The sequence below is a fragment of the Solea senegalensis genome, linkage group LG9 (genome assembly GCF_019176455.1).
Source record: "Solea senegalensis isolate Sse05_10M linkage group LG9, IFAPA_SoseM_1, whole genome shotgun sequence".
Classification (NCBI taxonomy): Eukaryota; Metazoa; Chordata; class Actinopteri; order Pleuronectiformes; family Soleidae; genus Solea; species Solea senegalensis.
Window position 1 is genome coordinate 14,388,179 of NC_058029.1, and position 14,917 is coordinate 14,403,095.

Consider the following 14,917-nt stretch of genomic DNA (forward strand, 5'->3'; position numbering starts at 1 on the left):
GACAGTAGAAAGTTTACGTGAGCCTCCAAACGTGTAGTTAGAGCTCTTATTTAGACAAAAGCTGGATATGAGGTTTTGATATCACCATTGTTTTCACATTTGTATCCCTTGTTTTCATTGAAAAATAGACATGATTGATAATCTAACCAGACACAGATGTCAGATGTATCAGGTTAGTGTCACAGAGAGCTCAGAGGTCCTGTCCCACTTTTATGTGCAGCCTCTGAACCTCTAGCATCCAGTGCTCTGTGTAATTTGTCATAGAAGTTGTCTGATGTGCTCTTTTTTACACTCTCTGAACTACAAGGCAATCTACTGTGCCAGCTAGAAAACAAAGTCATTTATAATAATGACATCCTCAAATTCACTTTGATTTATCTGGTTTTAAAGCTTCCTCATTCTACAACTTTGTAGGGGTTAAAGAAAAAAGATGCAAAAGACACATTTCAAGCCAAATCTTGCACACGGCACCTTAACAGTGGGTGAAACTCCGTTGGCCGTCATATTTACAATCACCCCTGATTCCCTTAACTCTCATCCAGATACGCTGACTCTGTGCCAAGAAGATCACACCGTAAACCGTCACACATTTATTTCTCCTGCCACACAGCAGAAAACTCATCTGGTTTTCTTTTGGGGCGGATGAAATGCTGCAGAATATGAAACAAGCGCTCCCTATTCTTTGGCTCCCACACTCCAAAGCACTTCCATGAATGATTGTAGGGAGTTCAGAAATGTTGGCAGGCTGCCTATCAGTGCAGCTGCGGAATACAGGAGAGATGGGAGAATGACGAGCAGATTAAAAAGGGTTAGAGGTCAAATTGCAGACTGTAATCCATCACAAATTGCTGATTACCTGCTGCAGGGTGTAATCCACAGATCACGTTTGGGCCACTGATCCAGACTACTGGATGGACATGCACATTTTGTGCACACATTCTTGATTGCACACATTGAAATGCTTCGTTTTCAATTGCATTGGTGAGGAACAAGCGGTTGCTGTAGGAGTCGATACAGTGCATGACGCAGAGACGCACTTTAAGATAACTAGCCACATCCATTCAACTCTTATTCATCACAGATCAGACTTGATGGTTCACATTCATGACTTCCAGTGTCTTGCGTCTGAGCCATAGATGTAAATGTTTTCTGGTTGTATAAGAAACTCAATATGTGGAGCCTTAATATTTGTGATTTCAACGGCACATCAGTATTTATATTTACAAATTCACAAATGTCACCTGCAAACAGGAACCTACTGGATGATACCAGCTGTCAATCAAACTGGTGTCCACCCACACATGCAGTACTTTCCGGCCTGTCTTTCTCTAAAGGGAACATCATTTACTAAATGTACCTCTTGTTCTGGACAACATGGCACTCTTGTCTTTGCAGCAAGAAGACCCAGGTTCATGTTTGCATATTTGTGCGCCCCATGTGTGCTATGGTTTGTGGGTTTTCTCCATGTTCTCCGGCTTCCTCCCAAAGTCCAAAAACATGCAGATTTGAGGATTGGGCAAATTGAACATGTGTTATGTGTCCATGTGGTCCTGTGATGGACTGGTGACCTGTCCAGGGTGTACCCTGCCTTTCGCCCTGTGTCAGCTAGGATTGGCACCAGCTGGAGGACGAGTGAGTGAATGACTGAGCACATCACATTCGGTGCCAATTGCAGCCAATTGAGTCGCCCCCTGGTGGCAATCTGCAGTGCACAAATACGTTTTTGCATGTAAAAGTAAAAGCAATATTTGTGAGACCACCTGGTTTTCTAGCAGGAGATATAAGATTAGAAGTACCATATTACAATAATCTGTAACATTCAGAAACAAACGTTATCACAGTCTGTGTGAGATTAAGTTTAGATTTAAATCTACAGAGGATGATCTTCTACATCATTGTTTGATGTTTCTTGCAGTTTGATAACACACACTAGGCACATGCACTAGGCAAAAAGCCACATGTATTCTGTTTTGACTCTTCTCACTCATGTGGCATGTTCACATATCAGATCTAAAGTATATCTGATGTTGCACCACACACTGAAGTGCCTCAGATGTGAATTGAAAATCCGATATGAGAATCGGATTTCTGTCTCCTCGCATAACTGTGGCATCTCCTGCAGACGGTCACAAACCTGTCTCACAGGTGTCAAGTGTGATTGGCTACAGGCTGAAAGAGGGGGGACATAGAGAGAGAGAGAGAGAGAGAGAGAGAGGGAGAGAGCTCTACAGCCTTGTGTTCAGTGCTCCCGTGGGGAAACAGACTCTGCTTTTGCCAAGCAGACACGCAGCCTGTTTAAGACAACCGCATGATTTCACTGGGAGTCAAAATGGTCCACGGGGGTCCCCGGGTAGAGAGAGAAAGGGAGCGGCTGAGCGAGTGTGTGTGAGGACAGTTGAGAGAGAGAGAGAGAGAGGTTGAGAAATGACTTGCCGCGAGAGAGGACCTGACTTCATGCGTCTTTCTGTCCTTATCCAGTGCGCTTGGAAATGAATGGAGAACAAAGTGACAGAACTTAAGAAGCCTGCGCGTGAGACTGGTTGATACTGTCATTCATTGCAAATCCCACAGAACTGCTGCTGTTGCTGTTGTCGGACTGTTTTGCTCTTTGGACTGTTGCAAAGTGGCTGTGTGACACAGATCAGTTTTATTTTCTTGTTTTTTTTTTGCGTAAAGGTGCTCCACAGACATGAATTTACTCCGGATTTGTGTTAAACGAAGGAAAAAAAACTTGATTTCGGTCTTTTTCCATCTCTTTTGTTTTACCACATTGGGCAAAGTAAGTCAGATGTTTGTGTGTCAGCTGCGTCTGCATGCGCATACATGCAGAGCTCATAAACTTGTCAACACTCGGAGCGAGAAAGCTAGAGTTGGAGTATTTTTTTTCCCTTGTTTACATTTCCTTTCTTGCAGAGCTTGCCTTGGAATAATGGTGCTGACAGTGCAGAATCCCACCAGGAAGAATCGGCTTTACTACGATTTCTCAATTTACCTCAGCACACAGGTAGGCTGTGGTATAGCAGGTCTTGCACTAAGTTTCTGTAGAGAGGAGTGTTTGCGCCACTGTGACTGTGTGTGTGCGTGTGTTTGTGCGCGTTATCAGCTGGTTCATGTTTATTGTGCAGACCAAGGTGGAAAAAGTACAAGTGGACTTATCCACGACATCCCGTCCAGCATCTAACAGCGCTCACCTGCGCTGTGCGTTTCCTCTCTTCACCGCTAGGGGGCGACCCGCACCCTGACACAGAGTCATCACTATACCTGCTGCATCAGTGGAGCTTCAAATCTGGGCTCCACAATAAAATAATGAGGCGGGGTGGGGTGGGGAAAGCTGTTTCATCTTTCTGTAGTTTTATTTGAACTGACTGTAAATTAACTTGATTTGTGTAGACCCGTTGAAAACAAGCAATTAAACCCAAACGGAATAATGTGTGGCATTGATCTAACTGCTGTGTAACAATGATAATGGCTCCCTTGTATTTGCTGTAAGGCACTGGGAAGTCAGTCTTAAAAGATGTCGCTCTGGGGGCTGCTTTAGCTGCTCAGTCGGTTCAGTAATTAGTGCAAGCAGGACGTGAGACTTTCATCTGTTGTTTGTTTTGTGGATCTAACCCCATGCGGTGTGCTGAGTCAGCAACTGCTTTGGCTGTGCATTCTTCTTAAGAGGTTTTGGTTAAGTTGTTTGTTTTGTTTGGTTTTATTTTGTTTTTGCTTTTTTTTTTAGTTACCACGAAACGCATACACATAAATAACTCGAAAAAAAAAAAGTCTCACTCAGTGAGCACATGTGGAGATGATCTACAACATGAGTGAGAGGAAGCCCTCGTTCCTGTTTCAGATCTCCTCGCCTCCAGTGCTTTAACAACTACTGCTCACTGTCAGTGTGTTTAACATTCATGTGAGAGTGGGTGACAGAGAAGCCTAAGCCGAGGTACCCAATGGTTGGAGCCCTTATCAGCAGTAATGGTTCTCGGGAGCTACTAAACCAACAAGCTAACCATTGCAGTTGATTGTCTCTGTCCATCTGACAAATGTGTGTGTGTCTGTGAGTGTGCATGCATGCGTGTGTGTGTGTGTGTGTGCAGGCACTCTGTTCCTGCAGCCTCTTTGTTTGTATACTGCCAGATATGGGTCACTGCAGGTGGTTTTTTGAGTTGGGGGGGGTACAAACTAGGTTTTAGTAGGTTTTAAATGTGTGTGAGTGTCTGTTTGTGTTTGGCGGGGGAGGTGGACAAAGCAGATAGAGTGATAGAGAAGACCCTTTTTGTCCTTTTTGCCTAAGTGCTCTGGTGTCTGCACAGCTCTTTGCAGTCGTGCTGCTCTGTGAGGAGTCGATTGCCGTTGGAGGTGTACTTCCCTCTATGGCCACCCACACTAAAACATGCAGCCAATAATGCCAGGTGCTTTAAATAAGTGCATCTACTTATAAACATATGCCATATTGTGTGAAAAGGCTTTAAGTCAGCTTACCTGAAATGCACCACTGCCAGTGATGACACACTGTCTGTCCCCCTGCATGTTTTCACCCACCGACTGCCAAAACTTGTCTGTCTCTGTGCTATATTTACTCATTATTCAGACTCACTAAGGCAGAACAAACTGAACGGTAACTGACTCTGTGCACTTTTAGATTTGCCCGTGGCAAGACCGCGCACCGTTATAACACTAACAAAATCAATTATTACACAGATGTAGTTGTTTCCTTGCTGGCGACTCTAGTGTATAGAGCAGCTATGTATACTCTAGTTTCAAGGAGGGTATTTGCTTACAGTAGCCGGAACTTTCTGTTACTTTCATACCAGAGAAACTAAAGAAGTATATTATTCTTAATTTTACGCTTTGTCTTGCACTCTATTTATCTTCAAAATGTATCCACAACTGTCAAGACAAATACATGAACAAGCTTAGTTCATTCATGACATAGGGTGCCTTCCCTCAGTAGGTCAACTCTTCTCTGCACAAGTGATGGACAGGATCAGCGGCTGCTGTCATGATTTTCTCTAGAAAAGCAATTTCGGTGCAGCTACTCCTCTATTGATTTCGACATTTCAAGGAAAGCTCTGTGCCCACAGCGCCATTAGATATTTAACTGGTATTAAAAGGCCACAGACCAGTGACCTGCCACTAGCCCTCTTTATGACCTGCAGTTACCCAGCCTGGCATGTACTAAAACCTGTAGTAAAACACGAGGTCAAACATGATTCACTCTCCGCTGAACGGTCTGTGTCGGAATTGTCTAGAATCCTTCCTTTTCTTGTAACTCTTTCTTGACACTGCCAGCAAAAGTATATGAGGCAGGTCAGAGAGAATTTACAAAGGGAATGAAATGGTTTATCAGTCAGTGATGCAGCCAAGGCAGCCGCTGACACAGCATGCAGTTACCGTTACTGGCATATAAATTAGTGCACATTGACTGCTATGATCGCAATGACAATTGTATAAAGTCATTACTGTTCAAACAGTATAGCATCACAGATTTTTCTCAGCTGTATCTCCCACAGTTCGATCCCATTAAGCCGTAGACTTTGTCTCAACACTCACTCAATCTCTTATCACTGAGTTTTATTTCACTTGTTCAAATAAGCTTTGAAAACACTAATATAATCTGTCAACTTCCTGTTGTTTTCTCCTCTTCCCTTCCACTCCCTCCCTTTCTACTCAGAATACGAGATTGTGTCTCCATATGAGGTCAGCCGCCATGGCACTTACATCTCTCACGAAGTTGCCCACCATCAGCGCACACGGCGACGCAGATCCCTGACCTCGGATGCAGCCTCATTAAACTCCAATAGCAACAGTGACACGGTCCACTTCCAACTTAGTGGCTTGGGGCAGGACTTCCACATGGAGCTGAGGGCGTCCTCGGAGAGCCTGATTGCACCTGGCTTCACCATCCAGGTCCTGGGAAAGAACGGCACCAAGAGCCTGAGGGTCCATCACCAAGACGACCTGTGCTTTTACCAGGGGTCACTGAGGTCGAGGGTCAACTCATCAGTGGCACTGTCTACATGCATGGGGATGGTGAGTTTGAACGTGAATGGGATCCGGTTGCAGGAGGGGTTTGGATGAATTGTGTGTGTGTGTGTGTGTTTGCATCAGTGTAAATCTTCTTGCACGTTATTATTTAAGTTTCGTTTTGGCAGCATTTAGAGCAAGTGAATATTGTAGTTGCTCTAAGTAACCTAGAGGAAATAATGAGCCTGGGCTTATTCTGGGACCTAAAGAATATAAACATAGCACTTAGTGTGCCTGTCATTCTGTTATACCCAGAGCGGGGCGAAGAAAAAGGTCCATGACCCTATTAAGATTTCAAGTCAAAGTTTAGAAAACAGTGAATTAGAGTAGAGTGTGTAAGTAAGTGTTGGAAGATATAAGACACCAGATACTTATCAGACACTAATACAGGAACAAGTGAGATGGAAAAGAAAGATGAAAAGAGGAGACAGTCTATCAGTATATCTAGGTGAAACCACATTTTTACGCATACACAGTCATGAAGCAGCTCTCTTGCACAAAGCACTCGAGTAGATGCATTTGTCTTCTTGGTCTGGCCATGACATTGGTTTGTACTTGACTTGAGTTGATTCTGGAAACCCACTGGAAAGTCCTGAACAGACGTTTCATCCTCCTTGTCTGCCCTGCGTCATTAGTTCTCGCTCATTTCATGTACATTACACGTTTGCCTAAATCAGCCTAATGAATAACTAATGAATGGAAAAGCCGAGTCTGCAAACACCACAGATTGTTTGTTGCACACGCCAGGAAAATCCTCAAAACAGATACGCGCCAGAACAATGCGAGAACAAAGTTGTGATGGTTTTCATCTTCTTATTGAACATACAGTCTCAAGCTGGAGCACTTCTCATGGCCATGAACATATGAAGTGCAATTTTACAGATATACGTTTTTCTTTCATTTCATTTTTTGTTTTTGTTTTTTCACAACTGTCAACTCAAGCGCATTTGTCTTGGCTTGATCTCACACAGCTGCACCATAAATAACAAACTGTGGCATACTGGAAAAACACTTAATTGAACAAAATGGTCTTATGCGTGCTAGCATGTGATTGTATAGCAGCAGAGTAACAAGCTTGGGTTAAACCAAATAAAATCTACCAAGCTTATAATCTAATTCAAAGCAGATGAATCCGTGTCAAAATGATATTAACAGCATTATTGTGTTTGGCTGGTTTGGTTGTGTTAGGGTTCTATCTCTTGACCATTTAATGCATCCAACTTGCCCAGGATAAAGGCCCTTGTTGTAATATGCAGGATGAGTGGACATATTCAAGTGTATTGTGTAATGAAAGTTGGCAGAGTTTTTAGTTCTTGCCCTGGTGGTCTCCCTGTGCTGCATGTCCCTGAAGGAAACTTTACTGTAAGAGTGACATTAAGTAAGTCTGAGTGGGGCAGCTCCACCCTGTGCCCCTCTAAGAAGTCTGGGCTACAGAACAAAGTCCTAATAAATACCCATTAATCCTCTCAGTCTTGACCTGGCATATTTCAGAACTCGACAATCACTGGAGTCAGAGAGACATCCTGTATGGTTGCTTTATGGTGTTTCAGTAATAATACAATGTTGAGGTTCCCGGTTTAAAGGAAGTGGTTGTATGAGTCTTGCATGAAGGACCTTGTTATAGCACTGTCAGTGTAGTGCAGACGTTTCCATTTTAATCATTAAACACCATGAAAAACCATGAAAGTTAGACCACATTTCATTTCAATTTGCTTTTAATGAAAACGTTTAATTGCATTGCATTGAATGTCTGGCATTGCTGCTTGGTTGTTTGTATTTTTTTGTTGTGGCGGACCACTGCTGTGTCTGAGAGTTACCCTCTAAAAACAACAGCAATGGCACATCTCCAGGGACACTTCTGTGTGTGTGTGTGTGTTCTTGTATGTGTATCCAAAACAACATATAAACCATAGGGAGTGAGGGAATTTTGGGAAAGTGAGGAGATTTTCTCTGGTCCTCACAACTTTAAAGGTTCTTTTGGGGGAGTTAAGATCTAGTTTTAGGGTTAGGCATTTAGTCATGATGGTTAAGGTAGGGTAAGGGTCTAGGAAATGCATTATGTCTATGAGTGTTTTCAGTAAGAATGCTGCGTGAGAATGTTTGTGTGTGTGTGTGTGTTTAAGACCAGATCCCAATAAAAGATTCAGCCAGAAGGTCCAGGATTGTGGAGTCTGTAAATGTGGTTCTCACGAATGAGGCCGGTGAAAAATGGTCTGGGTCAGTGAATCTGACTTTTTCTGATGTGAATTGAACCGAGTGAACTATAAAGTCATATCAGCAAATGCATACTCACGGGGATAATAATACAAACGATAATGTGTCTAATCGAGGTCTACTTTTTCATCAGTCTAAATATTTATTATCATATTTACATCATGACCACATTCGAAGCCAGCTGCTCAATAAAAGATGAGTTTTAACATCCAGTCCTACTCGGAATTAAAATAACGATTCATATAGATGAGGAATCACATGAGCTGTTTTCAGACGTGCACTAAACTCCAGAGACTGTGCGGAGGATTGTACGTGTGAACGCAGATGTCCGCAGAAATCGCTGTGGAGATTCCGCTGCCAGCTCCTCAGTCTAATCTCCGGTTAATGTCCGAGTGAGCTCATGTGAGAACGCAGCAGGAGAAACTCCGGAGGATCCTCAGCGAGTGTCCTGCTTCTTGCATGCTCAAGCCAAGCACCATCTCCCTGCCTGGATCCTCCAGAGATCCTCCTGCTGTTGTGAGCACATCTCACCCAATCAACGTCCTGCTGTTCTTACCTAAAATTTCAGAACACTACCCACAGGATGAAATAGCAATATGGTTAAAAAGTAAACCGATTTCTACCTTTGGATGTAGAGCCGTAGAGCTCCGCACATCACGTGACTCGGGTGAGGACTCCGCCATGTTGGCAGGAAGAGCTGCCAACATGGAATGGATTATGGAATGGATTATGTACCTTTTTGTTTTGCAGAAAACTATAGTACCTTACTCTTCTAATGAGGACTGCATATATATGATTTAAAAAAGATAAATTAGATTAAGCTTCTTCCCGGATGCTGTGAGTCTGCTGCGCTGTGTTAACTGCCACTCCAATGTTCAGAAAACTGTTGAACTTTAAAACTGCTTTTTCAATTCAAATGTATTCATGTTTTACATAAAGTTTTTACCTGTAAGTATAGGAGACTGAGTCTGGGTTACAATATCTCGTTCCTCATGGTCCTTACATGTTGAATGACAAAATAAATCCTTAATCCTTGATCCATGAAGATTTCAATATGCCAGGAATGCAAAACAATCGGAAAATCAAAGAAGATGCATTATACATATTGTGTCTTAACCTGTACATTAACTTGTAGGTGAGGTTCTGAAAATGTAAACCAATAGTTCCAATTAACAATTTACTTGCCATCTCCCGCTGTTCACTGCATGTACGTAATATGCAACATGCCTTACTCAGTATAAATAAAATATGTTGTTTAGGACCACAGTGTTTGTTGGCAATTAATTCCATCATTTCCGACAATGTTGACCAATCGTTGCAGCCCTAATATGAAGTGTGAGTATGTTTTATGTGTCGTAGGATATCTGGTAATATCCTGTTTTGGCGTCCTCGTGCACAGTTAGCTAGCCATCATCTTCCTTTTGTATGAAAACAAAATGGCGTTGTTTTGGTTCTGAGTGTCCCATATGGTATGACTTCAGCTACCGGAGCTCCATATTTGAACTCATCAGGTCAAAACCAAAGCTAACCGAGCATTCAAAACACGCTTCTCTCTATCATCTGCTGTGTATGCACGCGCTTAACTGTATGATAAGCTCTGACAATATCTGGAGCTTTCTGTGGTCCAGATGTTAAATGCCTTTGACCAGTCAAACCCTGGTGACTCATACAAGACCTTGCACTTTGGTCAGGTTCTTGTTTGGCAGGCCTCAGACAAATATTGACCAGAAGAACCTAGATAGCACCTGACCTCCAACAGCAATGTCATCATCTGAGAAATGATGAGGGGTCTACAGTATTTCTCATTAGCTTTTACTGATGAGTGTGAGATAAAAGAAACAATGGTCATTGTTTCCTCCCCGGCATTTTGAGGTGCTGTAACCTGCGTTTTATGTTGTATATTCTGCTGTATATACGTTGGCTTTTCAACTTCCTTCTCCCGGTTAGTCTTGCTTTGATGACAGTGGGGGGTTTAACCATAAAAAAAATCATAGGTACGTGGATGAGAGGAGTAGTCCAGTCCCACTGTCTGCACTTTTCACCTGCCAAATGGTTTGAGACTGTGCTCCGTGAAGTGCACACATGTGCGGTGGCATATAACTCTATGAGACTTTATGCTGCAGCATAATCTGCTTCAGACAGGCTTTACTGTCTGAAGCAGATTATGGCTCACACACGCAAATATGTCAACAACTATTGGTTTATTGGCACACTGTTTGGAAACGTGTAGTTTGACTTTTAACTTTAAGTGACATTTTTAATTGTGGTCACATTTTTGTGTGATAGATATCTCCATTAGTCGCATTTAAACTTAAATGAACAAAATTGTTCATAAAATAAGATTCAACTAAAGTCCACTGCACTTCTGAAATGAAATCCAGTAGTTTGATTTTAAAGTGAGTCGGCCACAGCCTACTCGCTCTGCAGAGCACAACCTTACTTTGCTCTCTGTGGAGACTATAAAAAGTTTTGTTTATTTGATACAGATTTCCTTGGGGGACACATGGAGTAATCTAGCCTGCTACTACAAACTGGAAAGACTCCCCTGCTTGCGGCATTGGAACATTTCACAGGACCTCTTTACAAATATATGGTTTGTTAATTTACATGCATAGCACTGAGGCTGCGTTAAAAGCTTTAGATCGGTGGAGGCAGAGCATCCAATAAAACAAATACTGGAATGGCTGTCCCATATCTAGGGTTTTACCCCCCATTCATTTAAATGTGCCTCTATAAAAAGTACATAGCCATCAGTCATGTAAACTAATAAATCTTGCTCAGTTTCACCTCTAAACATACAATATATCTCTGGATGTCACATGCATCTCTGTTTGTCTCATTTTTTTTTTATCTAATTTTACCCAGACGTTAATGCACACCTTTCTTTTGTACCAAAGGGAAATGTTAAATGTCCTCCCACAACAAATCACTTGGAGGTCATGTGTTTTCCTCTTGTAAAAGGACGGGTGTGTTTCTTGCCTCGAGGCTTGTAGTAGTAGTAGTAATAATAATAGAAGGCTGCAGACTTGTCCCACCTCTGGGATTTCCAAGACTATATGAAGGATGGTCTATTGATGTGATGCAGCTTTGAAAAGCGTGCAGTGTGGTCTTGGCAGGTTGCTGTAATCAATTATCAACAGGAGACACATCAAACAGTCGTAAAGGATCGCTAGTTTTATTGTTTGCGAACATCACTCATGTTTTCCTCACTTAAATGAAGTTAAATATTAAGTTTTGGGCTGTGACGTGATTAAGCCTCTTTATAGGTTCCAAATTGGTATACCTCCAGTTTATGTAATGTGTTGTGGATTACTGACTCGCAGACGACTATGGTTCAGCCTGAGGTGACATTTCTAATTGATTAAGAAATGGTGTCTAATGTTGAAGTGAATTTTTTTTTTTTCAAAGAAGCCAAATCAACACTGATCCAAAGCTTGTGTGCCTGCGTTCAGTTGGAAGAAATTTAGCCGCCATGGAAGCACTTAGCAAAGATTTGTCCAAAGATTTGTTGTTGCAACAAAAAAAAAAAGTTTGAAGTTGTCATGATATATTTAACTTGTACTGAGGTAGTATAGTATTACAGTAAATGATTTAACGTGTCATGCTTATCATATGCTTGAGCTGAATTCAAAGTGGACCAATGCCCGATAAACTTTTAGGCTTTTGGTTCCACCAGGAAGCTGATCAAAAGGAAAGCAAGAACCATATACTGCAAACAGTCAGGTGCACCTTGTAATGCACCTAATGTGTCTCCCCCTCAGTTCCGTTTTCCTACCATTATTTCCCATCCTGGCTCTACCCCATCTTATTCTTGTTGCTGCTTGTCTGGATGTGTCTGACTCCAGAGAGTCCAGCTGTTTGCGCCCTCCCAAGTAGTGTTTCAGCATTTTATGACTGCTATTTGCACCTCGTAGAGCGCACTGTGTAATCTGATGACTTTGGCTATTTAGGACAGGCACTCGTGTGACCTAATCTCTGAACAAAGCAACTCACACACACACACACACACACACACAGATACATGTTGTTTTGCGTGAGGCTGTGCAGACGTTACAGACTGAAGGCATCTGTGGGATTATCTGTGGGATTTGCTCGCAGCTATACTCGCAGGAAGTCAAAGAGTATGCACGTTGCTTTGTTTAAGGCAGAAACATTTGGAATTCTTTGAACGCACTTCACACTGCGTTCTCTGCACTATTTGTGGTCGAGTTTCGACAAATGAAACCTCATTTTACACGCCGCATATAAACACACGCAAATATTTCAAAATGAATATCTTATTTGTCTTATTCGCAGGAGAAAAATATAAAGACGGATTGTGTCTGAAACATAAAACTATCTCCAGAAATCCTTACTTCGCTTAAGGACCCAATAAAAACTCTCTGAAGGATCCTTGGAGAACTCCGGACCCATATTATGGAACACATGCGTCACATGTCACACAGCACATTTTGACACGCATTAAAATAGAACCAATATATCTTTTTTTTGCACCAACGTGACGACAACATAAACCTCTGAACCGCAGCACCAGTGCTGAAAAGACAGATCAGTCTATAGAAACCATACACAACATACCACAAGTATGTGGTGCTGACAGAAGTGGCACTGGAGAGAGAACATTGTCACCGTTTCATGCGGTCAAGGCTATCGTGATGCTTCAACGTCCTTCAAGTGAAGCAGTGAAAAACAGATTGGCTTAAGTTATACCATTCTTGGTTCTACTTTGCTTCATTTGCTGCATAGTTGCATCCAAAAGTGAGGGAATAAAGCTTAGAAAAGTGGCAAAAAGTACACTGCGAGGTGCATGTCTTCACACTTTTTTTAGGTCTGAATGTCAGCCAGATTACTCAGCTCCAGACTATTTTATAGAATATATCAGATCTTGACAGTTTCTGTAACAACTCCTAACTAAACAGGCCATTCAAAAGGCTACAGCTGTAAGACCTTTGGTTGTCTCCTCCCGTCAATGATGTCCTCTTTTTAGCCCATTGAAAGGAGCTGACCAAAATTGACCCCTTATGACAAACTCAACATGGAATAAATAAACACTAGGATCCACGCACCAAATCATCTGCGAGCTGCTTCACTGGGGACCACACTCCTCCATTCACCTCCGAGCACCCACCCACATAGAATAAATACTTAGCATGTGAAGTTTGGACGGTTGACAGCAGCACAATTCAAGTCAGAGGCCCTCACCGTGACTTGGAACCAAATCATGTCAATCGCCTGTGATTATGCCGTGTTGGGGTGGATGCCACATACATGACAGGATCACGCTCCAGTTGTCACATGTGATTTCAACCCATGATACTGGCGGGGGTTCTTGGCAAGGACTACTGTATTTCTTGATAGTTGGCAGGCAGGCCAGAGTGGGAAGGTGGTAATGCATTAGCAAGGATATCTCTCTCTCTCTCTCCCTCTCTTTCTCTCTTTCTCCATTTCTTGATAATTGACCCTCCATCCTCCAAACTCATTTCCCCAAAGCAAACTGCTCTGTTGCAACAGGGTCAATCGTCCACAGTTGCAAGTAAGTGCAGAGTCGTCTGGAATCCTCAGGCGCTCTTTAGGGGATTTTAGCTTAAAGAACAGAATTGACAGTTGCTGACGTAGCAAAACATGCACACTGAGGAATTCATGATAAACCTTACATTGTTTTTAAAGGGTCAGAAAGATTGTAATCATCTCAATAAGTACTGGGCCAAAAACTTTGTTTTTCCGCCTATAAATATGTGTCCAGATCTATTCTTGTGTGTCTGTTTGAGGTTAGCTTTTGTCTGTCAAACACTAGTTACTGTACTGTGGGAAATGATCATTATCTGACACAGAACCACCTGTAAACAGCAACTGCTCCACGCTGGCTTGTGGCAAAGGCATAAAATTTAAAAGAGGGACTCAGATACGTGTTCCCGGCATTTGAGCATGAACTGCTGTGACTTCTTAACCCTTCAGAAGCCACGCGGATGTATGCATGGGTTTTGAATCTCCTGTGAAGGAAAATGATGCCAATTTAGCAGCTCGAGAATCAATAATGCACAAATGCAACGTCTGTAAATAGTTGTTTTTCCTGTTTTGAGAAGGATTTTCTAAGGAGTTTCCTGATCTGTGGTGTATGTGCGGGGGGGTTTTTAGAGGCTGGGAATAATCAACATCAAAACCATCCCCAGCTACGATCTGCCTCTGAAACTGCAACTAGAGACATTCTTGCCTTTAATAGACACATCTGTAAACATACACACAAAGACATTTACACTGAAGTGTAATCGCTTTTCAACAATCTCTAACTCGTAGTTGTCCCACATTTACACACACTAATTGTATTGTCTGTACACTGTCATACACACACATACACACACACACCCCAGAACAGCCACAGCCACACTGCTGCCACTGTGTCAGTCTGCCGTGATGAAGGAACCTTGCTCTCCACTCGCAGCCCGTACTGAAAAAAAAAACTAACCAAACTGTAGTCAATTAAGCATATTTTAGAGAAACCACTGTTACTGCCAAGCACAGTTGAAGTCCAAACACTACGTGCCAGTTGACTGTCAACACAGATGTGGTGCGTGTTTGGAGAGACTGAGAGAGACAAAGGAAGTGGCAGAAAGCAAGAGAAAGTAATCTCCAAGTGTCTGAGTCGGCTGCGTTGAGAGAAGTTTATTGAAAATGGAATATGAAAGCTGAA

At 42.4% G+C, this 14,917-nt stretch overlaps 1 protein-coding gene across 1 annotated transcript in view; it reads left to right on the forward strand.

Moving 5' to 3' along the window:
* Positions 1 to 2,413: 2,413 nt before the first annotated feature.
* The window catches only part of LOC122774210 (A disintegrin and metalloproteinase with thrombospondin motifs 16), a 48,294-nt gene continuing 35,790 nt past the window's right edge, over positions 2,414 to 14,917 (forward strand). The window contains exons 1-3 of the mRNA XM_044033292.1: positions 2,414 to 2,779; positions 2,914 to 3,004; positions 5,663 to 6,021. Of these exons, the coding sequence (XP_043889227.1) occupies positions 2,690 to 2,779; positions 2,914 to 3,004; positions 5,663 to 6,021 (540 nt within the window). The 5' untranslated portion in view covers positions 2,414 to 2,689. The remainder of the gene's footprint in view (positions 2,780 to 2,913; positions 3,005 to 5,662; positions 6,022 to 14,917) is intronic.